Below are 27,567 nucleotides of genomic sequence, written 5' to 3'. Positions count from 1 at the left end.
GCCAGTGTAACAGCTATTCCATCTAGACCAGTGTTATATGACTACTGAGAGTCAGGCCTACAGGAGGGAAGGCAGAGTGACCCAGCGGACAGAGCACTGGACTGGCACTCAAGAGTCTGGGTTTCTATTTGTGGTCTGCCATTGTCCTGCTGGGTGACTGGGGCAAGCCATGTCACTGCTCTGTTCCTCAGTTCCACCATCTGTAAAATGGGGATAATCCTTAGCAGAAGACATCTAAACAAAATCACGCACAAACATGGCTCTCTGTTTTTTGACAATATCCAGAGACAGTGTTTCTCTAAGGACAAATAAGAGGTGAAACAAACATAGGCTCCAGTGCTTAAAGAGGCCATCATACTAGCATACCTAAGTTCTGAAACTATAGCACATGAAAAGATCAAAATTTAGTTTGGTGACCACACATCACACTTCTTAATATTATTTATGTAACAGCCAAAACTGTGGTAGGAGCTTGACAGCAAAACAGGTCATTGCTCCAATAAGCGTATAGCCTAATAAGAAAATGTACAAACAAAGGAGTTGGAAAAGGGATGTAACTTTTTTCTAATTACATTACTCTTTAATCCTCATTATATGGCTGCCAAACCTTCAACTCTTAATTTAGTGTCAATTTTTTAATCTGTATTATATCAATTTTCTACTGATACTGTGATTTAAAAAAATAAATCTTGCCCAGTCCTCAAAGCTTTGCCCAATCACCAAATAATGCTTTTACTCTTTTCTACACTTAAGTTTTCTAAGAATACGTAAGCTGCATTTTTTCATTTCTAACTACCAGCTGCACTCACATCTACCTATTTTTAATTCAAAGCATGATGTTACCAGAAGTCACTATGACTCTAAAACAGGAGTGAGATGCTGATTTTGCCTAGTTCTGGTGAAATGTTGAGAAGCAGAATTCTGAATAATCAACTGGCAGGAGCCCAGCCCCAGATTAACTCCACTTATATTTTATATAGCTGTTTTTACAGCTAACACATCTTTAGATGGGTAAACTGTACTCTTAATGTGTCATTTTGGATCAGACACAGCATATGCATTTTTATACACATAAACAGTACATAGGAACACATGCATTGCCATAATGGCTCAGCTCCATGTTCCATCTAATCCAGTATCCTACTGCTGACGGGTGCAGGAAACCACACTGTAGGCAGAGATGGGATAATATGCCTCTTCCTCTCCATCACCCCATTAAGGTTTCATCCTAATCTAGTAGGAATGTGCTTTTCCCTTGAAACATGAGATTTTATCTCTCCTCCAATGCTCTTTTTGTTAACATGGATAGCAAGTGCAAATATATACAGAATACAGTCTTTGGAACTCTCTCAATTAGTGTTCATAAAAGTGAGGAATTGTTATCCTGGCCTTGATTCTAAAAAATGGAGCTCAGATCATGTGCCTTAGCATAATTGGGAAATTCTAGTTAGTGCCATCAGTCTTACAGTAGTATCGTGAGAAGAATTCATTTAGTTGAGGTATAAGAAATTTCAGTCAGAGTTTATCTTTGACTGTCTCTAGTGAAAAGTGTGTGCTAACGAAGTCTGAACTAATCTGAAAGGATTCCCCTAAATCTATTTGTTCTTTTGGAATAATTCATTGGCTAAATACTTTTCAACTATTACAATCAAAAAAGAATTCCTGACTGGAGCCTTATTTCAATGGATTCCAGTAACTTTTCTGGTATTGCAGTCCCCAATTCTATCTTGCATCAATCAACATTTTGAAACAAAATTCAGTGACAGTCCCAGCCACTGATAGTAAGGAGATGAGACGATGTATGAAGAGCCCAGTTTCTGAAGTAGGATGGTATTTATTCTCAGAAGTAGAAGAAAAAATGGTTACCTACTTTTCATAACTGTTGTTCTTCGAGATGTGTTGCTCATGTCCATTCCATGCTAGATGTGTGCACACCCACATACACAGTTGTCAGAGACTTTTGCCTAAACAGTATCCATAGGGCCAGCTGTGTCTCTCTTGAGTGCCATGCTAACGCATCGGTATATTAGGTGCCACCAGCCCTACGCTCTCTCAGTTCCTTCTTACCAGCAACTCAGACAGCAGGGCAGGAGGGCAGGTAATGGACTGGACATGTGCAACATGTCTCGATGAACAACAGTTACACAAGGTAGGTAACCATTTTTTCTTCTTTGAGTCTTTGCTCATGTCGATTCCATTCTAGGTGACTCACAAGCAGTATCCCTGGAGGTGGGCTCTGAGTTCATGGTCATGCAGCTTGCAACACTGCTCTACCAAAGCCAGCATAGTCTTGGGCCTGCTGGGTAAGCATGTAATGAGACATAAATGTGTGGACAGATGACCAGGTGGCAGCCCTACAGATATCTTGGATCAGTACTTGAGCTAGGAAAGCTACTGAAGAGGCCTGCGCCCTAGTTGAATGGGTGGTCAAAATCGCTGGTGGAGGCACCTTTGCCTGATTGTAGCTGTAGTGGTTACAGGCAGTGATCCAAGACCAAATTCTCTGAGCAGACACTGGACAACCTTTCATCCTGTTGGCCACTGCGACAAACAACTGTATCATCTTATGAAACAGTTTGGTCTGCTTAATGTAAAAGGTTAGCACCCTTCTGACGTCGAGAGAGCGTGTTGTAAAGATAAACACGTTATAGGGGCGTTGTAAAGATAAACACATTAAAGATTGCCAAGCGCTCAGATATCATTGTGCGGGCCATTGAAGTACCTTAGATAGAGGGTCACTGGAGAAAAAGAGACTTTGTTTTCCACTAAAATATGTGTGATGGGGGTAACAGACTCAAGAGAGAGAGTTAAATTACTCTGGAAGCCTTGTTTGAGACATACAACCTTAATTCAGCATAACACTGGAGGCATTTCACGTGTCTATGTGCTCAAACCATTGATATGCAATAGTAACCTTAACTTCACCTTAAAGCAGAGGTCCTCAAACGATGGGTCATACCCCCCCACCCCCAGGGGATTGCGGAGAACGTTCAAGGGGGCACGGCTGGGGGCAGGGAGGGAGCACCACCCAGCTCCGCCCCTGGTCCCGCTCCCAGCTGTGGCCCCTGCCTTGGCCTCCTTACCCCTGTCTGTATCCCCTCAGCCCTGCGGCCCCACCCCCAGCCCCAGCTTTGGGAGGGGGGAGGTGTGGCAGAAAGGGGTAAGGGTGGGGGGCAAGGTAAAAAGTTTGGGCACCACTGACTTAAAGGTTTTGTAAGGATCTGCATATGTGTACTCCTCTCTATTATATCTATACATACATACATACACACACACATTTAAATACTTAAAGATTTCTGTAGTGTTAGTGCTCAAAAGGATATTAGGACAGGTAGAATACACTGAGTTTGCATATTGGATAGGCCATATGAACCATCTGTTGAAACATTTTAATACAATTTATCAGGCAAGACCCAAAATAAAGAGCTGGATGAGACATTAAATTTCCCATTCCCCCAAACTCCCTGCCCTCCCACTGCTTGATATATAAATCAAAATCCTACATCTCTAAAATGTAACTCAGACTATATTAATAAATTAAACAAGTAAAACTGTCCCTACAAGGCAGCATTAACAAAGTTTTTTCATTAGCTACTAATTCACTGCTTATTAAGCATGATACTGAATTTGGATGTGTCAAAACCAGAGCTAAAACAACTGAATGGTTAAGAATCTGGAGCTGCCATTTTCCTTTAGAAAGCAGGGGTAAAAATAAAATAAATAAATAAAATAATCAGATGTTTAGAGTGTTACAGCTAAGATTACACATTAAAATTTTTATTGTGCAAAAGATGGCAGCACTGGGCTCAGTAACACTTGAAGTACTGGAATTCAATACTGTAGCTAAGCTGTCGGTGTTTTAAAACAGGAAAAACAGACATTTTGAGGATTAGCATCTAACTTCCACCTCACACGATACTTTATGGCAAATATGCTTCTGCCTTAAAACCTCTCACATTCAGAGGAAGAGTTTACTTCAGTGAAATTAGTTTAGTTACTGCAAACTCTTTTCTTTGTGTTTCTCTGTCTTTGAGAAAGACACTTTATCATGCTCATTAGTCTTCACTTAAAACAATCTTAGGACTGAATATATAAGGACAGACAACAATAAATTGTCAGCAAAAGTGCTTTCACTGTAACTTCAAGATATTATACACAATCCTTTGAACCTCAGCACTGCACAGCAATGTTTGAACCTAGAACACAAACTGTGCACAGTTTCTCCATATTCTTGTCAAAGGCCTCATTCTGTCACTGAAGTTGGAGCAATCCCCCTTCCTTCCATTTTAGCCAACTGACATTTTCTGTGCCAAGCCCTCCTCATATCCACTGCATTCATCCTCAACCCCCAAAAACAGGCAAATGGCCATCTCTGAGGGCTATGCCAATGCTACTTTCTGAACTGGAGATACATTTGCAGCAACAAGCCTTGCCAACTCTCCCCACAAGCAGCTTCAGTACAGCAGCACTTATGATTTAAGCTAAGATTTACTCTTGGGAATTTTTAGTAAAAATCATGGATAGGTCACAGGCAATAAAAAAAATTCATGGCTGCTGCTTTGGTGGGTCTTGGGGACCAACAGCTGGCCCCTACTCTGGTGGCGAGGGCTGACTGGCCCCAGCTGCCCTGCTCTGAGGTCCTGAGGGATTGCTGCTCTGATGGTCCCTGGGGTGGTCCCTGAAACTGCTGCTGCACCGAGACTGCTGCTCTGGGGCTGCCCCAGGGACAGCAGCCCCAGCCGCTGCTTGGGCAGCCTTGGAGTCAGCCACACTGGTAGCTGCGGAAGTCCCAGAGGTCCCAGAATGTCACCGAATCCGTGATTTCCATGACAGACTTGCAGCCTTACTCATGGTTCACAAGCAATCGGTGTGAGATATCAGATAGCGTTCACATCTAGAGCTGGAACTACTGTTTTTCAAAAAGTCTTAATTACAAAAATATACATCCTACTAGTTATTACTACTATGATTCACTATTATTTGTATTGCAGTAGAGCCTAGGGGCCCTCATCATGGATCAGAATCCCATTGTACTAGGGGCTGTACAAACACAAAACCAAAAGACCCCAAAGAGCTCATGTTGTGCTTAAAAGCTTCAACACTGCATTTTCTAATTTTTGAGTGTTAATTATAGTAACCAGAACTTTATATTAATATGACTTTTATACATGAATTTTAATATAAATAATATTTAAATACATAGTTTTACTATTAGGAAAAACGCCCCACATAACATGAAATTTTAAAAAAATCTAGAACAAGATTTTATACTGATTATGATATGGAATTTCCTTCTATCTAGCTCTCTCTGTTTGCACGACAGTAAATTTCTAAAGCTCTGCATCGCTAACTTCAGCCTTAGGGGAACATGTAACTACATTCCTTACTCTGTGCCTTTGGAATAATATAAATTTTCTAAACAGTTGAAATAAATCTCTACAGCATGGAAACAGGTAGAGTTTTTTGGGTTTTAGATAGATTAGATATGCTGATAGAAATTAAGCCAGAAGGGACCATAAGATCATCAAGTTTGACCTGCTGTATATCCTTCTGTATTACACAGACCTATAAATTTAACTCAATTTGATGACAAGATATCTTCCAGAAAGGTATCGAGTCTTGATCTGAAGAGATCAAGAGATAGAGAATCCGCTACTTTCCTTGGTTGTTTGTTCAATGATTAATCACTCTCATTGTTAGAAATTCATGCCTTATTTCTAACTTGAATTTGTCTGGCTCAACTTCCAACCATTGGTTATACCTTTTTCCACGAGATTAAAAAGCCCTTTAGTACCCAGTATTCTCTCCCCATGAAGGCACTTATGCACTGTAATCAAATCACCTCTTAATCTTCTTTTTCATAAATTAAACAGATGGAGCTCTATACATCTCTCATTATAAAGGACTTACTCAAGCCCTCTAATCATTTTTTGTGGTTCTTTTCTGAACCTTCTCCACTTTTTCAGCATCCTTGTTAAGCTGTGGATACCAGACCTGTGTATGCAGTATTCCAGAGATGGTCTCACCACTGCCATACACAGAAATGCAAACACTTCTCTACTCACTTCTCCCCTGTTTATACAAGTCTGGACCACATTAGACCATTTTGCCACATCTTCACGTAGGGAGCTCACACTAAGTTGCTTATTTATTATAACCTCTACATTCTTTTCAGAGTCACTTCTTTCCAGGATACAGTCCCCCATTTTATAGGTATGATCTGCATTTCTTGTTCCCAGAGGCATAATTTTGCATTTGGCTGTATTAAGCACATTTTGTTCAAATGGGCCCAGTTTACCAAGCAACCCAGATGGCTCTGTATGACTGCCCTGTCTTCAGCATTATTTATCACTTCAAAACTAGTTACACAGGCAGGCCGAAGACCTGGAGGAAAAGTTTGGCACCACATTCTCAGTGGGGTTATAAAGAGTAGTCTTCCTAATCTATGCGTTGCAATTTTCTTTTATACAGTCAATAACCTTCCAATCTCTCCTCTCCCTTCTACACTTCAGGGTTTTTATTTTGGAATCAATCATCATCACAATGGGCACCCTGACTGACCTCAATACACAGACCAAGGTCTGAATGGGTATGAAGAATGAACCACTCCCATATCCCATCAAGGATAAGGCTGAGGTCAGCTTTAGAATCTTGGGTGAGAAATCTGGCATAGTTTTCCTAATATCAGAAGCAGCTGAACCTTTAAAGTGAGGTATGACACTAAAACAACCCTATACAAGATAAAGCAATGAAATTTCAAATTTATTTTTGTTGTCTCTGTCATTTGGGTTCTTTGTAACACATTTTGAAGGTCAATGTCAGACACTGGAGACCTAGCAGGCTGAGAGTTATGCTGTCAAGAAAGACAGACAAAGACTGTGGAATCTTTTTTTTATATATAAAAAGACAAAAATAAATAAATAAATAAACCCCAGAAGACCAGGAAAGCGGGGAGTGAATGAAGCTAATAAAGCTTTTGCTCTTGCACAAATCTGACTGTTTTTAAGTACATATTCTATTTAAAGGTGACTGAAATCAAAGAACGGTTTCTGTCACAGATGGTCCAAGTTTACTTTGTCCTGCCTCAGTGGAGGAGGTTGGACTTGATGACCTCCTGGGGTCACTTCCAGCTCTACATTTCCGTGTTTCTCTGTAAAGAGAAGTGAGTATCAGAAGCATCTTCAGTAAAAGAGAGTAATTGGGAAAATAATACTTTATCCCAGATTCCATAGGCCATTACAGCTACAATGGAATTCTTCACTCAAGACTAAATGTTCAAAACTGAAAATCTTAAATAATTTGGCAATATCATTTGAATTTGATACATCCTCAAGTTATCCACCAAGACACTGTATTAAGATATTACAAGCAGGAGAACTGTCATTGCAAGACCCATGCAGTGTTGTTGTAACTGTGTCAGTTCCAGTATATCAGAGAGACAAGATGGGTGAGGGAATATATTTTATTGGACCAACTTCTGTTGGTGAGAGAGACGAGCTTTTGAGCTACAAAGAGCTCTTCTTCAGTTTTGGGAAAGGAACTAGGAGTGTCAAAGCTAAACAGATAGTTTAGCTTTAGGATAAATAGTTAGCATATATTCTAAGGGACCATTCAAGGTAAAGTATTACAACTTCACTTCTAATGCCTAACAGCTTTGGGGCAGGGAACTTGTCTTTTAATCAGCCTATAAAGCTCATCTATATTTCTGCCCAAATACATAAAAAAAATAATAAAAGACAGCATAAAAATCATCCAATGTGTGGCATCCTCAAGGCCTCTTTAAAATATAGCCATAACAGAGCCCTGTGCACATGCAACTTAATTCTGAGTGATAGCTTTTGGTGGTCTCACAAACAAACACTTCACATTTAATCAATAATATGACGGGGGGGAACGTAAATGTAGGTAAGGCTGTATTTTTTTCCATGGAAAAGTGCCATTTTTTATGGAAGAAAAAGGCAAATTTCACTGGGCAACATAAAATTTCATAAATAATAGCTCACATCAACCAAAAATGTGTTATAAGGGGCTAGAAGTGTTTTGTTAGGAATAAGTAGTTTCTATTCATTGTTTACTATTTTGGAGCTTTACTTCAAAATTTTCAGTGTATCTAAGAAAACTTGGATATAAATTGTTCAAAAAACGTTTTAATAAAAGCAGCTTAAACACACTTCTAAAACTTTTACTGTAGGAAAGGTTTTGTTCATCTTAAGTTCATTCTGCTGCAGCATCCTGTATGAATGCAAACTCCCTTGTTTCTACTCTGGTGCTTATCAGTTAGCAGTGCAGCATAACATGAAAAGGATGTTTCAGCACTTAGCTTGCTTTGTGTGCCAGTTCACAAGCTAACTGAAATATTCCCCAGCTGTGGCCTAGTCAGCCAAAAATGAATAATTTTTTTGTTTGTTTTCTTTTTAAATTCCATTCCATCCTACTGTGCTGAGTTCTAGAACATCTCCCATGGAGATTCTGAGTTAGCATTTTTCACAAAAGTGAGCAACTGGTGGGAAATTTTAAATTCATGTTTTTCATAGAGCAGTCAATCTCATGTTTTCCATGTAATCTGTGATAACTGTGAAAATAATGTAGCTTCATTTATAGGCAAGTACGCTGAGTGAAGTTTTGAGGCACACAACGACAAAAACAATGTGAAAATTGTGGTGTTCGCTTCCCAGGAAAAGATGAAGATCTCTCCTGGCATATGGGCAGGATGATAAACAAAGTACTGTTCAAAGGTGCTGGAGAAGCACGATACCCTATAGATAGGCTTGGTAGAATTATTTTTTTTCTTTTCACAATTTTTTTTTCCAATTTTTAACCATTTTTATGTTTACAGTTGGGGGAAATTAAGGGGGAAGTAGGATTGGGGGTAGTATTAGGGCACTGACAATGGGGCAGCAGGGGGATCCTTGTGCTACTGAGGGACCCAAGATATCCAGACACAGGATACAGGGGAGGCTGCAGTTCAGGCCACCAGAGCACAGGCCTTTGACCAGGGCTGAAAGGAAGAAGATCAGTTCTCTGCCATGGGCGAGGCCACTCCACTGCTGAACAGTCCCTGCCTGGGACAGTCCCCGCACTCGTGACTAATGAGTGCGTGCAGGATTATGACAGCGGAGCCAGTGACACTGCATTGTTGCAGGTGCAAGGCAGGCTACGGTCCTAGCGGGGCAGACCTGTCATAAACAGATAGCTAAGGGTTAATGTCTCTTTCACCTGGAAAGGGTTAACAAACAACACCTGACCAGAGGACCAATCAGGAGACAAGATACTTTCAACTCTGGGTGGAAGGAAGTTTGGGTGTGGGTCCTTTGTTCTGGGCGTGTGTGCTCTCTAGGCTCTGAGGGTCACCACACGTCTCTACGGGCTCTCTAATCTTCTGTTTCCAATCTGTAAGTACCAAGGTAGAAAGACAGGATAGTCCTTTTATTTGGGTTTTTTCTTTATGTGCAAATGTGTAGTTTGCTGGAAATATTTTAAATTGTATTTTTCCTGGATAAGGATGTTTATCCATTGGTTATAAGCTAAATGACCCTGTAATATTTACCATCTAGATTACAGAGATAACTTGTAATTTTTTTCTCTTTCTTTTTATTAAAAGTTTTGCTTTTTAAGACCTGTTTGATTTTTTCCCTAGAATACTATGACAAGACCAAAGACCTCCCTGGCTGTGACTGCAAGGAGGAGGAGAACAAGCCCCCAACCATGGAGGGGGCCACTCTGCTGATGAATGGCTCTGTCCCCTACAGCTTAGAGCTCATCCTCCACCTTGCAGCCCTGGACAAGGTTCTCTACTCTGTCCTGCCAGGACCATAGTCTTCCCCACATCCTCCGCCTGCAAGAATCCAGTGTGACTGGCCCTGCAGCTGTGCAGAGACCCCTCTGCAGCTCCGCTGTCACAGATCCACTCCTTCTCTCCTGTGTGCAGGGCTGCAGAGGGTGAACTGTGCTGCTGCTGCAGGGCCAGCGATACCCAATTTCTACAGGCCCAAGTGGGAGGCCACATTCGTACTAACTTGTACGGATGAATATGCTTTTCACCAATTTCAGCGTGTCAGCTGAAATCAATCTATAACAACATCTATCAATTTAAATTGAATCCTGCCAAGCCTTTATGTAGAGAGAAGAGATGGAATCATAAAAACCGCCCTCTGTGCACTATGGGGTGGAGACTTTGGAAAGGAAGTTCCAGTCATCCCAGCAATCAAGATGAAGGAACTTGAAGGCACAATTTTGATTTGTAACAGCCATGAGAAGTACTTCCCTTCTGGTCATAGTGTCAGGGTAATACTAAGGATTCTGAGAATCTATGAATTTGAGTCATAATAATAAACAAGGCACCAGCATACATAAAGGTTAAGTTAGCACTCTGGGAATATTCTGAAATCTGTGTGAATGGGACAGTAGCACTATTATGTGCGTAGGGTACATCAAGTCACATGCAGTAATTACAAGCCACATTTTGTAATAAATAAATAAACAACGTATTGGACCTTTTGGTTTTGCCTCTATTAAGTTTAGCACAAGGCCTTGTATATTTAATCTTTAACTAAACAACAGAAGAAAGTAAGAGAAGCTTTATAGTGTTTCAGTGACTGGTATGTGTTTCATACTAGTGCTAAGCCTAGGCACTTCTATTTGCAAAGTGAATTCTGAACAAGCTGGGGCAAGTGGGGGATTGAAAGTCTACTGCAACTTGAATCGCAAGTAAATAAGAAGACTCCTCAAATTAAAAACAAGCTTCTAACCTCCCACCACATCTCACCAGAGAAGTTAATATACTTTCAAGCTTTAAACTTTTTCACAGTTCCTACTTGTTTTTTCCAATTTGTAATATTCTCTGATCAATCTCAAAATAAAATGTCTTCTTTTCTCAACAACTTTGTCTCTTTCTGTTTGACAAACTGATTCCTTCCTTTTTGTTTCCTACCTGCAATGCATTTTGCTTTGAATGGAGCTGAAATTAACAGGACTCTTTTGGTCTGTACATCATCATCATCATCAACTGACCTGATGGGAAACTCTTTTCCCATCCCATCAAAACTCAAGATTTCAAAAATACTCCTGTTAGTCCTCAGTGCAAAACGGAGTCCTTTCAAAGATTTTCAAGGAAAATGAGAGAGATGCCCCATCTGAATCTGGGCGAGACTTGAACCTGGGTCTCCCACATCCAAGGTGGGTACCCTAAGCACTTGGGTATTAACTATTCTGGGATGATGTCCTCTCAATGTCTCCCACTTGGCATAAATAATTAAATGTTCACTGGGCCAGAGACAGACTGACTCCATACTAGTGGTCAGGGCACTCACCTGGAATGTGAGAAACCCAGGTTAAAGCCCTACTTCAAAGAATATTTAAAAAGAGTCTACTAAAGACAGATGTATGTCTACATCAGAAACACAACCACGGCCCAGCTGCAGCACTGCAGCTTGCACTGGTGTAGCATAGACAGTTACTGCAGCAACAGAAGGGGTTCTTCCATCACTGTAGGTAATCCACCTCTCTGAAAGGGGGCAGAGCTGTCTACACTAGTGTTTAGGTTGGCTTAACTACATCTCTCAGGGTTGTAAATTTTTCATATCCTTAAGCGATGTAGCTAGGTTGATCTAAGTTTTCGGTGTAGACCAGGCCAGAAATAGCTTAAGAAAACCCATAGCAACAAAACACACTAAATATACCATAACAGGAACACCTGGAGGCAGCAGCCTTCCCCCTTTGCACAAAATACATGAGTAGTATTCCAAAGGACCATTGGTATGTAGTAAACGACAACTGCTGTTCATTCTGGGGGAGCTACAGGTTCCCATCCTCTCCAAAAATCAAGGCCATGAAATAGTGAATTTGAAAATACTTGAAAAGTAATCCCATTATCTTTTTCTTTCCTTTTTTGTAATCTTTAAAGGATAACTCATGTCAGGCAACCAACCATAGCTCTGTAATTTCAATTAGATTAATAACTGTTGCTCTTGAAGCAGTACATGATCATCAGTACAAATAAACAACACATAAAAGAAGAATATTTACCCAATTAACACATAATGGTAGCTAAGAGGCCACAGTGTTCTATGTGTGTGCTGTTTTGCTAATAGCATTTTTTAATCATAACTATTTGAATAAATTAGGCTTGATTTGAAAGACAGGAGAATTTGTCTGTCAATTAATTAGTTTATCTTTTAAAATTAAGCGTCCTTCCTCCCCCAAAATTCCCCCAAAAAAAGACACGGTTTCAGTTTTTGGGCTCCAGCTAGCTGGCTAGCTTGGTACCCTCACAGCATTCAGCATGCATTCTGTGTGCAGTCTTTCTGCTTCTGCTGCTGCTAACAGAGATGTGTGCGCACACAGCACACTGTGAGGGAAAAAGGATTTGGAAATGTGAAACTGATTGTGCTGGAAGTGTTTGCTAATAGAGATGTCAATGAAGCAGAGACGTTTCAGTACCTGAGTTAACTAGCTGCTGCTCCATGACCCCACAGCCCAGCACCTCCATCCATTCTCCTTGGAAGCTGATCTCCATCTCAAAGGAAGGGTGTGTAAACGGGAAGTAGCAGTCTACCCATCTAATTTCCAGTCCTGTATCATTGTTTAAAAATAAATAAATAAATAAAGTAAGTAAGTAAGTAAGTATTTAAGAGGCTACCGCCTTCAATCCTTTGTAAAACTTGTCCTTCAGTTAATGACACCAATTACTGCAATCCTGAGCAAATAAATAGCAAACAAACTAATTTGCCGCACTTTTGTGCAAGGTAATAAATTTTGAAACTTGTGAAAAAATGGCCATGTCTTTTCTAATATGAAAAACACTTTGTGTAATTCAGGCACCCTTTGAAACCAAATCAATCACTTGTCAAATTCCAGAAACCACCTGGCAGAGAAGGAAAATGAGCCAAGATCATGGGATGGTAGGTAATTTTGTTATTCTCTGTAACAGAAAATGACTAAGCTCCTCAAATAAAGCTAACCCTTTTTGTTGTGTTTTATGATTCTTATTATTTTACAATTTTAGTTATTACTTCAATGACAATTTAGGCAAATAAGTTCCCCCCCTTTTTTCCCCCCAAACATAGTAATCTTAACTTATTTTAAAAATAAAGCTATTTTTCCCTGTACATGTTTGTGTATGAATATTTTATCAGGTTACACATATGAGAATACATCATGGTGCAATGTGGTATAACACACAAGATATCAGTGGCATGAGTTTCGGATGACTTCAATATTCGTAAGTGGGGAATCCATAAGTGAGCTATGCATGCAGTGTTACCAATTTTTGCCATTTTGTCAGGACCCCATTTTGGTTCATGAAACATGAAAGGTTTAAGAGCATTTTAATTTTTTTTTTTAAATCTCATGACTGTTAAGCTAATTTTATTATTTCTGCAAGCCTGACATGAATTTTGAATGTTTGAGTTTGGCAATATTATACGTATCATCCCAAAACTGTGCCAATAAAACTTTTACAGCATACTACACCATCCTGATTACATTAGATGCCAAATATTTTACGGGGGTAAAAAACGTTTAGCTATGTTTTTGTTTGTTTGTTTATAGTTGTTGTTATTGTAAGCATCAGCATATATCAGGACCAAACTGATCCCAATGTTAAATTCCAGTTTCTATTCAAATTCCCTCCCCATCACTTTTTCCATTACTAATAAACTATATGAAACAAATTATTTTAGGTTGAAATTTTCCACATGTAGGTTAAGCCTCCCACCTTTTTTTTAAGCAAATGCGATTCAGCCATTTTTGAGCAACACAAGCAGGGAACCTCCCAAACAACTTCCACAAATGTTCTGATGGAAATGTTTGCACTTACATTAATTAAAAATAGCGGAAACTAGCACCTTATTAATGACTTATTAAAATGGCACCCTAGAGGCCCCCCAGGTGAGATCATAGCCCTATTATACTAGGCACTGTACAAACATAGTTAACATAGTCCCTACCCAAAACAACTTACAATCTAGGGCCCTAGTCCTACATTGTGATCCACATGGGTGCAACATCCCATCCATGTGGACCACAATGCAGGATCAAGGCCTAAATAGACAAAACAGACTAAGTGTGGAAGTACTGTTATCCCATTTTATTGTTGAGAGCTGATGCACAAAGAGATTCAGAGTAGGGTGACCAGATGTCCTGATTTTGTAGGGACAGTCCCAATTTTGGGGTCTTTTGCTTATATAGGCTCCTATTACCCCTCACCCCCTGTCTCGACTTTTCATATTTGCTGTCTGGTCACCAGGGCCAGCTCTAGCCATTTTGCCGCCCCAAGCATGGCGGAACACTGCGGGGGGCGCTCTGCCGCTTGCTGGTCCCGCGGCTCTGGTGGTCTCCTACAGACGTGGCTGCAGAGGGTCCGATGGTCCCGTGACTCCGGTGGACCTCCCGCAGGTGTGCCTGCGGATGCTCCACTGAAGCCACGGGACCAGCAGACGCTCTGCAGGCACGCCTGTGGGAGGTCCACTGGAGCCGCCAGCCGCCCTCCTGGCAATTGGCAGAGCGCCCCCGCGGCATGCCGCCCCAAGCACGCGCTTGGCGTGCTGGGCCCTGGAGCCGGCCCTGCTGGTCACCCTAATTCGGGGTCTCTCTCCACTGCAGAGTTTATTCGGATGTTGCCCTTCACCTCCTTCCCATGCACACAAGTTTAGTGGTGCTTTTAACTTGGGCTAACTGGCTCATTTGAGGCTATACACTAAACCCCAAGTGAAGCTTTCACTCATGCTGATAACCTGCCCACTTTGCAGTGAGGATGCAAGCTAAACCACTTGACGTAATGAAGCTAATTTCAAACTTGATTTAATTCATGTTCACTAATGAGCAAGGGAAAGCAATTCAAGTGCACTACCTAGGTAGGTGGTGGAATCTCCTTCCTCAGATATTTTTAAGGTCAGGCTTGACAAAGCCCTGGATGGGATGATTTAGTTGGAAATTGGTCCTGCTTTGAGCAGCGGGTTGGACTAGATGACCTCCTGAGGTCCCTTCCAACCCTGATATTCTATGATCCTATGATTCTACAGGACTGAGTGAAGTTTGTTGGGGAGACATTAACTATATATTTCCATGTGATAGATGATTTTTTAATTTTAAAGAGAAAACTTAACTTTGAATTTCCACAATTTATAACATTTGTTTTTGGTTTTTTTTTAAACTGTATCATTCTCTTACAGTCTCAGGTGATAGATTATTTCAGCCTTAGCTGCAGGCTAATGACATTTTTGCACGTAAATATTCATACACACACATTACACTGTAACACATGCACATGTACACAGACAGAGCCAAAGCAGTAAATACATTCAACATTTAGGATTCTGTTGACCGACAGCCATTCAAACACATTAGCACTTGCATATTTTCTTTTTCGCTTTTAAAAATAAACCTCAAGAACTTATATGGATGAAAGTTAACTTTTTATGCATGTAAAATCAGAAAATTCTAAGTGATGATGACCAGAATGACCATATTTGTACTATGTTTTTTTATTTATAGATACATACACACACACTATATGGTGATAATATATTTATATATGCATGAAGTCAGGATAGCTAAGTCTATATGAAATCAGTATATATATGCATGAAGACAGTAAAGTTAACCCCATATACTGTAATAGAGAACACTACATATATACAAAAGGGATCAACAGATAGTCACTGTGGGACCATAACTTTGAATCTCCTGACCTTTGTGCAATTAGAATCTTAACCCTAAGGATGATATAAGACATCGCAGTTTTTGTATACATATGCACATATGTGAATTTATTTTTCATTCAGATTGCACAATTTGCAATGGCAGTAAGAACTACATTGAATATTCAACTAATTTTGTACTTAATAAAAAGAAAGCTCCAGTAAAATATATTTTTAATAATCTGCCTTTCAGATAATGTTCAGATATTTGATTTCTGTTATTAAGACTCATCGAATCACAGAAATGTAGGGCTGGATAAGACATCATTTCTATGATTCTTAATCAAGTAAATACAATTTCAGCACATTATCTGAAAGACAGATTATTAAGGATTGAATGAAAAGCAGGAAGGTGAAAAAATGATTCTATTACATGCGGGGTTTTGGGGCGGAGAAGGTTGGTTTTCTAAATTTTGATCCGTTGTTGTATGTAAATAAGTTTTTTTGGTGTTCAAGGAACACTCCCTTTGGGGTATGAGACACTGTATAGAATGCAGTTCCTTCGCATTAGATTATACTGCATTATTTGTCACAGAGTTCATCATGTTACACAGTGTTCTGATCCACAGGGAGGCTCAAAGAGTTAGGACTACTGTGGAAAATATATACAAATTACTTGTAATTTAGGATTAGTTAGAACACTAACCAAGTGTTTTGTAACATACATTCATTTTTTATTTATATTCAAAATTAAAGAAATAACATAAAAAGGACAGGAAACAGAGAAGGGATAGTAAAAAGAGAAGTATTGTATAAGAGAAACTGTATCAATATTGTATCAATCTTCATTTATTTATTTTATTAACTTTTGTTTCCGTTTCTCCAGTCCTATACCAAGATGGAGACACCTAACTTCATTTAAATACACATTGCTTATCCATTAGGCTTAATTTATTCTTAAATTATTATGATCAGAGATTACACATAAGAAATTTCAGGCACAAAGGATTATTTCCAGACATTTTAAAAAGGCTGAGGGCTCCAAAAATCAGACATACAATTTGCAAAAGTCCAATAGGACTTTACAGAACACAGAAGGTTAACCAAGCAATTGGTCCTTTAGACACTAACTACCAGATCTGGCCCCACTGATTTCATTATTTCAAAAGGGACTGTTCATGGTAATAATCCATTACCCACTGATGTCAATGGGAATCCTCTCATTGGGCACTGGATTGGGCCCCTTGTCCAGCAGTACACCTCTACCCCGATATAATGCGACCCGATATAATACGAATTCAGATATAACGCGGTAAAGCAGTGCTCTGGCGGCGTAGGCTGTGCACTTCGGTGAATCAAAGCAAGTTCGATATAAGGCGGTTTCACCTATAACGCAGTAAGATTTTTTGGCTCCCGAGGACAGCGTTACATCGGGATACAGGTGTATCTAAAGGATTAGGCCTCTAGTGAGTAAAAAGTAAATGGAGGATTATTCTTATTTTTGAGTAATGCATGACTGTAAGGAATTGCACAGATCACATCTGTATTCAACAGAGGTAGCATTGCTATATACTAAGCTAAAGGAAGAATCTGTCAGTGGTAGCCTAATTGAGTCCTGTAAGGAAATGTTTAGCCAAAGACACTGAAAATAAAAATCATTAAGGCAACCCATTGCTGTGGTACTAAAAAGAATCAGAAAAAACAGAGTACCAGACATTTTCCAGAGATTACACATCCACGTACTGTTTTGTTCCTAGTAGGATTATGTTTAGGAAAGGACTCTGGAAGAAAAGGAATATTCACAGAAGGAAACTACTGAGAACAGGAGTTGTTTAACCCTGTGCATATAAAATTTACATCTCTCCTAAATTAAGCCTGCACTTCATTACTTCCTATTTTCCTTTCTAGCCTCATCTCCAGAAAGATATGTTGGAACTGGAGGGGTTTTGGAGAGAGGCAACAAAGGTGATTGGGGGTATGGAACAGCTTCCATATAAGGAGAGATTAGTGGGACTGGGACTTTTCGGTTTAGAAGGGAGATGACTGGAGGGGGTATGATTGGGGTCTATACAGTCATGGCTGATGTGGAAAAGGTGGATGTGGGGGTGTTATTTGCTTCTTCTCATGCCATGGGAACTAGGGGTCACCAAATGATATTAGTGGGCAGAGGGAGGAGGTATTTTTTCACATGACATGCAGTTGGCCAATGGGGCTTTTTGCCGGGGGATGATGTGGGGGCAGGGACTATAGCAGGGTTCATAAAGGAACTTGATAAATTCATGGAGAATAGGTCCATTGATGGCTATTAGCCAGGATGGGCAGGGATAGTGTCTCTAGCCTCTGTTTGCCAGAAGCTAGGAATGGGCGACAGGGGATCGATCACTTGATGATTGTCTGTTCTGTTCTTTCCCTCTGGGGCACCTGGCATTGGTCACTGTTGGAAGACAGGATACTGGGCTAGATGGACCTTTGGTCTGACCCAGTATGGTTATTCTTATGTTCTATTAATTCTGCTTGCGACAACTGGCAGAAATTGGGTGGACCAAAAATCTAATTTATCCTATGTTTTCTCAGAAATTACCACCAAATGAGATTTTTGTTAGAATGGTAAGAAATACACAAATTGGAAAGAGTCCAGAGGAGAGCAACCAAAACTGCAGAGGTTTAGAAAACATGACCTATGAGGAAAGGTTGAAAGAACAGGGCACGTTTAGTCTAGAGAACAAAAGACTGAGGGGGGATAGGAAAACAGTCTGAACAAGTATGTTATGAACAGAACAGTGAAAAATTGTTCTCTATGTCCACCCAGGGTAGGACAAGAAGTAGTTGCCTTAGTTTGCAGCAAGGAATATTTAGGTTAAATATTAGGAAAAACTTTCTAACTATATAGATAATTAAGCACTGGAACCAGTAATCTAGGGGAAGTGGTGGAATCCCTATCATTGGAGGTTTTTAAGAACAGGTTAGGAAACACCTGTAAGGGATGATCTAAGGTATACTTAATCCTGCCTCAGCACAGAGGAATTGACTTTTGAGGTCCCTTCCAGCCCTACCTTTCTATGAACAATAATTCTTAGCTCTTATATAACTGTTTCATCTATAGATCTCAACGAACTTTCCAACAAAGTCTAGTTACAGCAATGTTAGAAGAGAAGCAAGAAAAGAACAATGCATGTGGTATCAGGAGCCTCAAGGGCAGTGCAGTGAGAACTAACAGTGAAAGAAACCACTTGGTTCCCACTTGGCTTTCCTATACTCTTTTATTGGTACAAAGGTTCAAGAATTTGGTAAGAGAATATGATGAATTTGAAAAATATCTGCAAGCTAACATATATTCTATGGAAGAGAATTTAATAATGTTGAGATAATTCAGAAGGGACCGCAATTACCATTTTGGACAGCCTGTCACCAAGAAAAAGAAAATTAAAGACTTACTAAATACCACATTGTGTTTTCCAATTATAGCCACATTCTTACTGAGGGACAGAAATTTAGCTAGTATACAGTAAATTGGTGTAACACCATTAACTTCAGTGGAGCTATGCAGATTTTTTACTAACAGAAGAGCCTGACCTTAAAGACTATTTATATCAAGGTTAGACTTTGACCTACCACACAAAATGAGCCTTTGACATACATCACACACTGATTTGCTAGCACATGTGAATGTGTAATATCTTTACTCAGCTTGCTATTATTTAGAACATCCTTGCTGACTCTCTTTCCATACTATCAGTGAGCCTAATTACGGAGTCCACAACTCTTATCAAACCAGTTAACAATAATTGATTAAAAGCCCTTGCTGCTTCATCAATGAAGGTGGCCTACCTTCAGGGCCGGTGCTACCATTTAGGCGACCTAGGCAATGGCCTAGGGCATCAAAATTTTGGGGGGGTGCTATTTTTCCGGGGGGGGGGCGCACGCGGGTCCGGGGGACCTACCGCAGTGATGCCGGCCGACGGTCTGCTGCTGTGAAGGTCCAGCGGAGCTGCCGCAGTCATGCCTGCGGACGGTGCGCTGGTCTAAAGGCTTTGGCGGACCTACCACAGTGATGCTGGCGGCAGGTCCACTGGAGCCTTTAGACCAGCGGACCGTCCACCGCCATCACTGCGGCAGCTCCAGCGGAGCCGCAGGGGGCAGCGAAATGGCTGTGCGCCTAGGGCTTCAAAAACCCTGGCGCCGCTCCTGCCTACCTTCAGAATAATCTGTCTATTTTTCAATATAATCATGTTCAGATCATTCCAGTTCTTCTGGATGGTAATGCTGGAGGCAGCTAACAGGAGAGGCACAGCTGCGACTCTGTGCTTGGAGGTCATTTGCCATGGCTAGTGATGCATTTGGTCCATCTGTGCATTGTTTGACCATTTGTCTTCTGTGTAAGGACTGCATAGCTGGGCCATGGGTAAACAGCTGATACAGGTCAGTTTGCTGGAGCTTCCATAAGGGGTGTGTGGCTCTGACCCTTGGTGCTTTGATCATCCCTGGCCTGGTCTTCACTGGGGGTGGAGAATAGCATAGCTGAAGTCGACATATCTTAGATCGACTTAGAATCACTTACTTCACGTCCTCACGGTGCAGGATCAATGGCTGCTGCTTCCCTGTCGACTCTGCTTCTGCCTCTTGCTGATCTGGAGTTCAGCAGTCGACGGGAGAGTGATCTGGGATCCATTTATCGCATCTACACTACATGTGATAAAATCAATCCCTGATAGATCGATCGCTAGCCATCGATCCAGCGGGTTGTGTAGACATACCCTCTGAGTGGCTAATCACTCTCTGATGAGGAGAGGAAGAGATGAGCTTGGCTAAGCAGGGGGACTTGACACAAAAAAAAGACAGTTACCTTTTCCGTAACTGGCATTCTGCAAGACGTGTTGCTCATGTCTATTCCACAACAGGTGCGCGTGCTCGCCATGTGCACCAATGCCAGAAATTTTTCCCCTAGCAATACCCTTAAGGGAGTGCCCTTAGCGACCCCTGGAGTGGCACCTCTATGGCATGGTATAAGGGGCACTGCGCGCTCCACCCACCCTCAGTTGCTTCTTTCCAGACAACTCTGACAGAGGGGAAGAAGGGCAGGATGTGGAATAGACATGGGCAACCCATCTCGAAGAACACCAGTTACGGAAAAGGTAACTGTCTTTTCTTCTTTGAGCAATTGCTCAGGTGTATTCTACAATAGGTGATTCCAAGCTATATCTGTTGGAGGTGGGAAGGATTCACAAACTCTCAGGATGGAGCACAGCCCTGCCGAACCCGGCATCCTCCCTGGTCTGGGAGACAATTGCATAATGCGAGGTGAATGTGTGAACTGAAGACCATGTGGCAGCCCTACAAATGTCATGCATGGGGACATGGGCTAAAAAGGCAGATGATGAGGCTTGCGCCCTAGTTGAGTGTGCCCTCACAATTGACGGTGAAGGATTCCCACCAGATCATAACAGGTACGGATGCACGAGGTGATCCAGCTGGAGAGCTGATGAGTGGAGATCGGCCGACTCCTCATGCGTTCGGCCGAGACAATCCTGAAGGGCTTAGTCCACTCCAGGAAAAAAGCCAGAGCCCATCTCACATCCAGCGTGTGGAGGCAATGCTCCTCACTGGATGCATGGGGCTTGGGGCAGAGGACTGGCAGGAAAATGTCCTCACCCATGTGGTAGGTAGGAGACCACCTTCGGGAGGAATGAAGGATGTGGGCAGAGCTGGACCTTATCCTTATGGAACACTGTGTATGGGGGTTCAGAGATCAGGGCCTGAGTTCCAAGATCAGTCTAGCAGACATGATCGTAAAAAGGGAAGGTTACCTTCCACGAGAGGTGCAACCAGGAGCATGTAGTTAACGGCTCAAAGGGGGGACCTGTCAACCAGGCCAGCCCCAAGTTCAGGTCCCATTGCGGGACTGGGGCCTAACGTACAGGAAGAGACGATCCAACCCAATTCCTTTAAGGAATCGGCCAGTCTTAGTATGGGAGAATATCGGATGCCCCTGCACTGGTGGGTGGAAGGTCTGTATGGCTGCCAAGTGCACTTTCACGGACGAAGGCACCAGGCCCTGCGCTCTAAGGTGAAGGAGATCTTGATACAGCATGGCCAGAGGACAGCAGGAGAGGGTTAGAAGGAAGCCTTGTTCCTTGTAGAGGGAAGAAAGTTTGCTATAGATTAATTAAAGCACCTGAAGCCAGTCACTTGATAAAACTCCCCTGCTTCAGACAAGTGAAGTGTTGGAGCAGAGAGCAGTTTGGAAGAGTTGGAGAAGAGTGAACTGGTGTTGGAGCAGAGAACAGTTGGAGGGAAGCAGAGGAAAGTTTGGAGAAATGCTGCGGTGGGCTAAGAAGATCAAGACCTTAGGTAAAGGGACACCTGGCTTGTGCAGAGGGAGGGCAGAAAGCCCTCACAAGCTGAAGGGCAGGAGAGGGAAGTAGTCCAGGGGAGGGAACTGCTAGTTCAAGTGGTTTACCGCTATCCCCAGGGCCCCTGGGCTGGGACCCAGAGTAGAAGGCGGGCCCAGGTCCCTCCCTTTCCACTCCCCTCCTCTAGAACACTAATGAGGCAGTTAATATCCCAGAAACGGTGCCCTGAAACCTCCCCCGCCCCCCAAGAAGAAAAAGTGTGAGACCCATCATAGCAGTGCTGGCAATTTGCCACAGAGATAGCCTAAAATAAGCTGGATCGTGACAGCCACGGTGGAAACGCCCTGCTCAGCCCCTCATCGGGAAAACCAAGACTACTTTGCCACGCAGGCTCAACGTGTGGAGGGTCACCTGCTTTCCAAGAGGATATACGGAACCCCTTCCAAGCACGTCCTTTCCTCCCGGCCTAGCTATTGAGCAGCCATGCTGTGAGGTGGAGTGCCGCTAGGTTGGGGGTGGAGGAAGTGGCCCTGGCCCTGGGACAGCAGGTCCAGACAGGACGGCAACGGCCACAGCGGGGCAACCACCAGGCTCATGAGATCCCGTACCAATGTTGCCTAGGCCAGGACGGGGCAATCAGGAGGACCCGGGCCCTGTCCGTCTTTATCTTTTCCAGGATCTGCCAATAAGCAGGATCAGGGGGAAGGCATAGAGCAACTGGCCTGACTAGGATAGGAGGAAGGCATCGGAGACAGTGCCCGCTCCCAGCCTCCCCCGGAGTAGAACCAGGGACATTGGTGGTTCTGCCATGTCACAAACAAGTCCACCTGGGGAGTTCCCCACTCTTGCACCACCTGTCGTGCTAAGAGGAGAAGTCTAGGCACAGGAGATCTGCCCATCGATCCGGGCACCCGGCAGATGGAAGGCCTGTAGGCAAATGTCATGGGCTATATAGAAGTCCCACAGCCTGAGGACTTCCTGGCAGAGGGCAGAAAAGCGTTCCCCGCCTTGCCTGCTGATGTAAAACATTGAGGCCATGTTGTCCATGAGAACCTTGACCACTTTGACCTCCAGGTGTGAGCAGAAGGCCCCACAGGCCAGCCGGACCGCCCTGAGTTCCTTGACATTTATATGCAAGGTAAAGTCCTGCGCAGACCACAGACCTTGGGTCTGAACGTCCCCCACGTGGATCCCCCACACCGGGTCCGAAGCGTGAGACACCAGCTCCACCAACGGGGGTCTGCTCCTGAACGGGGCCCTGAGGACCATGTTCCCTGGGGAGGACCACCATTGTAGGGAGGCAATCACCGGCTCGGGCACAGTGAGGACCTTGTCCATCCTGTCTCTGGACTGGGAAAACACTGAGGCCAACCAGGGCTGGAGGGGCCTCACCCTGAGTCTGGCATGGCGAACCACATATGTGCACGTCGACATGTGACCCAGGAGCTGGAGACATGCTCTGGCTGTCGTCACGGGAAACTTTGTGATTTTGTCAATGAGTCCTTTCAGGGTCTTGAATCTGTCTGGTGGGAGGGAGACCTGGCCAACGTCGCGTCCAGGACTGCCCTGATAAACTCTATGCGCTGTACTGGAACTAACGTGGACTTGGTGTCGTTCACCAACAGGCCCAGAATGCCGCACGTGGACAGGAGGAGCGCCACATGATCCTGCACCTGCGACCAGGAGCTGCCCTTGACCAACCAATCATCCAGATAGGGGAAGATCTGGACCCCAGAACTTCTGAGGTAGGCCGCCACCACAGACATGCACTTTGTGAATATCCTGGGAGCAGTGGACAGGCCAAACGGGAGGACTATAAATTGGTAGTGCTCCTGCCCAACCATGAAATGGAGGAAGCGCTTGTGCCCCTTGAATATATGAATGTGGAAGTATACGTCCTGCAGATCGAGGGCAGTGTACTAGTCCTCGGGATCTAGGAAGGAGATGATGGAGGCCAGAGAGACCATGCGAAGCTGGAGATTTACCATATACTGACTCAGGCCTCACAAGTCCAGGATGGGCCTGAGCCCCCCCCCCCCTCTTTCAGGATAAGGAAATAGCAGGAGTAGTGCCCCTTGCGTTTGAACTCCACTGGCACCACTTCCACCGCTCCTAAGCCAAAGAGTCGCCCCACCTCCTGTTCGAGCAGGGCCTCGGGAGAGGGGTCCCCCAGGAGGAACGGGGATGGACAGTGGGTGGGTGGGGTAGAGGTAAACTGGAGGGTGTAGCCCCAGGAGATAGTGTTGAGGACCCATCGGTCTGAGGTCAGCAGTGATCACTCCAGGAGAAAAGCACACAACTGGCTGGAGAAGGGAAGTTTTATTGCGGATGGATCCCTGATGTGAACTGGTAGGTCACCTCCGGGCACCCCGTCAAAGCTGACATTTCCCCGCCTGTTTACCCTTGGAGGACCTAGGCTGGGTGGCAGACCAGTATTGCATCTACAGGCGTTTCCTATAGTCACACAACTTTTTATAAGGGGGCTCGTATTTAGAGTGGGTGGTCTGGGTGGGAGCCTGCTGCAGCTTAAACTTAGGTCTAACTGGAGCAGGAACAGAGGCCAAGTGTCTTTAGTGTGAGAATCTTTCAGGCTGTGCAGCTTCATGTCCATCTGTTTTGCAAACAGGGCCTTGCCATCAAACAGGACATCCAGACAGCAGGAGCCACGGCACTCTCCTCATGGACACCACAGAGGCCATGGACCGTGCAGCTGTATCCACCACATCTGATGCTGCCTGCAGGGTTGCCCTGGCAGCTGCTGTACCCTCCTCCACCCAAGCTTTGAACTCCTTCTTGTCCTGGAGGGAGTTCTCGAATTTGGATAGAGAGGCCCACAAATTGAACTCATACCGACCAGGAGAGCCTGATAGTTTGCCCCCCTTAACTAGAAACTTGAGGACATATAAACCTTTCTCCCAAATAAGGCCAGCCTCCTTGAGTCTTTATTTTTTGGAGTAGGAGCTGGTTGGCCCTGCTGCTCCCTGTGGTTGACCGACTCATTCACCAGGGAGTTACGGGCAGGGTAGGTGTACAGGTATTCATGCCTCTCTGCAGGCACAAAGTACTTCTGATCAGCCCTCTTCAAGATGGGGGGCAAGGAAGCCAAGGTTTGCCACAAGACATATGGAATTTTTCCCACGCCTTTGTGGAGTGGGAGAGCCACCCTGCTAGGTACCAAGCCCAACAGGACGTTGAAAACGGAGTCTGAGGGTTCCTCCACCTCCTCAGCTTAAAGGTTGAGGCTTGATGCCACCCTTTTCAATAGTTCCTGGTGGGCTTCAGAGTCCTCCCACGGGACAGAGGGAGGTGCGGCCATAATCACCTAATCAGGGGAGAGTGAGGAGGCAGGAGCGGTACTCTGCGTACCCACTGGTACCGGGGGTCCCACCATTTGGTCACCCTCCAGGCACGGAACTGAAGATGCATGTCCCATCGACTCCTTCCCAGGAGGCTAAGAAAGAGAGGCTGATGGCTGTTCTGAGGCTTTGGCCACCGAGTGAGCCCCCACCAGGCCCATTGGTACCACGGTGCCAGCCATGAAGCTGTTCGGCCTGAATGCCCTGTCCCATTGATCGACAGCTACCAAAGGAGGCCAGATTGGCATACAACCTGTCACTGTCCCTGGACCAGGAGCAGTGGTGGTGGTGGGAACAGTGCCAACCAGAAGACCGTGATCCCGACACGGATGACTGGTACCACTGGTAGTAGCTGGTCTGTGATTCACTCCAGCAGGCGGATCAGCAACAGCGAGGTGTCAGCGATTGATGTGCGGGACTGCGAGAGTGGTGTTGTGGCAGGGTCCTAGAGCGAGACGACGAAAGGGAATGGCATCGATGTCCATGTCTTAACTGGCTACGGTAGCTCCTCGGAGAGGAGGACCTTTGGTGGCATCTGTCTTGGTCTCGATGGGGCCTGCTCCTTGAGACGGAGCCCCTTAGACAACCTGGTAGGAGTCAACAGTGACTGGCGTTGACTATGCACAGGGCGGTCGCTGATCAGCAAACGGTGTCGGGAACATTCCCTCAATCGCAAATGGTACCAAGCAGGGGGTGACTGCAGAGATTCCAGTGGTGGTTTGCCTCTGGACTGAGGAGCCAGCGTTGGCGGTGCCCCTGGTACCGCCAGGGACATAACGTCCCAGGCCGCTTGCAGAGCCTCTGGCGTGGAGGGCATCCGGACATCCGAGAGAAGCCTGTTCCAAATGGGCCGGGCTACTCCGCTCGACCTGAGTCGGAGGCCTGGAGACTAATGAGGACCGAGGACTGTCTAACATGGGTCTAGCCTCTCCCCCGGTCTTGCTCTGGTGCTGTGGCAAAGAAAGCCTCCTCTTATCCTCCTTGGTGTGCCCCGTGGACAGGAAGCAGTGCCAACTGGTAGATGGCACCGAGGGGTAGTCATGCACTGACACTGCGGTACCCAGTGCCAATCTGGAGTGGCGCACTGGAGTTGGGGTCAACGCCAACTCCATCAGGATAGCCCTGAGCCAAATGTTCCTTTCTTTCTTGGTCCGAAGCTTGAAAGACCTACAACTCCTGCAGCGATCGCTGAGATGGGTTCCCCCAGACAGTGTAAAGAGAGAGAGGAAGTCAGAGTAGGCTTGGCCACTCACTGGCATCAGCCGCCTGCAAGTGTCGCACAGCATGCCCCGACCCAGGTGCACTAAACTAAACCAAACTAATCTAACTGCTTCAACTACAGGTACTACTACGATGAACGAAGAAGAGTTCTAGAGGAAAGCTGCAGACAAGCTGGAGGAGAGCAGTTTTGAAGCACCTTCACTGGCGGCAAGAAGGAAATGAGGGTGGGGGGAGCACTCAGCGCCCCTTATACGGCACCATAAAGGCGCCACTCCGGGGCTTGCTAAGGGCGCTCTCCTACGCCTACTGCTAGGGGAAAAATTCCCGGCACCAGTGCACAGTGAGCATGCACACCTATTGTGGACTACACATGAGCAAGCACTCGAAGAATAGTTTGCTAGGTGAACTGAAGAGCTGCGAATGAAGGGAGTTAACACAGGAGCCTGGAAAGGGAGATTGGTCAGGGAGTGTGAGAGGCTTTCCTTCCAAGTTCAGATTTATGTGCAATTTCAAGATGGCCAGAGCTGGAACAGTGGTGGTAGCCTAAAACAGATGTGTCATGTTATACAAAAGTTTACAAAATGTATATAAAATGTAAATTTTAAAAATGTACAGAAAAATCTTAACTTTAAATGAACAAAAAAGTACTGTATTTTTTTACATTGTATTTTTCCTGCCTGAAGCTAGAAGGAACTTGTTGTGCATGAAGGGCAAGGTGGTGGTTGTGCTGGAAGAAAAAATTCTTGGATTGGAGGAGTAAGTAGAGATGCTAGGGAGAATCAGTGAAGCTGATGAGTTTCTGGACAGCCAGATTTGGGAAACATCTGTATCCCAGTTACAAGGAAAAAAGGAGGTGGTCATCAAAGAGTCAGAGAGAGAGAGAGAGGAAGTCTGAGTAGGCTTGGCAGTTCATAACTCTGAAAGGGAAGAGGTGAAGCTGACATTTTGTTTGGGTGGAAAAAGATGAGGATGGGCAGGCTGTGCCCACCAGAGAGAAAAGGA

The 27,567-nt window shown here is 44.1% G+C and overlaps 1 protein-coding gene across 3 annotated transcripts in view; it reads right to left on the bottom strand.

Annotated features, from left to right (window-relative positions):
* Nucleotides 1-27,567, bottom strand: part of FARS2 (phenylalanyl-tRNA synthetase 2, mitochondrial) — a 407,483-nt gene that overhangs the window by 283,348 nt on the left and 96,568 nt on the right. For all 3 annotated transcript variants that reach the window (XM_075062831.1, XM_075062829.1, XM_075062830.1), the window contains one exon: nt 12,439-12,570. In XM_075062831.1, the coding sequence (XP_074918932.1) occupies nt 12,439-12,570 (132 nt within the window). The remainder of the gene's footprint in view (nt 1-12,438; nt 12,571-27,567) is intronic.

This window comes from Chelonoidis abingdonii, chromosome 2 (genome assembly GCF_003597395.2).
Source record: "Chelonoidis abingdonii isolate Lonesome George chromosome 2, CheloAbing_2.0, whole genome shotgun sequence".
Classification (NCBI taxonomy): Eukaryota; Metazoa; Chordata; order Testudines; family Testudinidae; genus Chelonoidis; species Chelonoidis abingdonii.
Note: the sequence above shows the minus strand (reverse complement) of the source record. Positions and strands in the feature narration are given on the sequence as shown.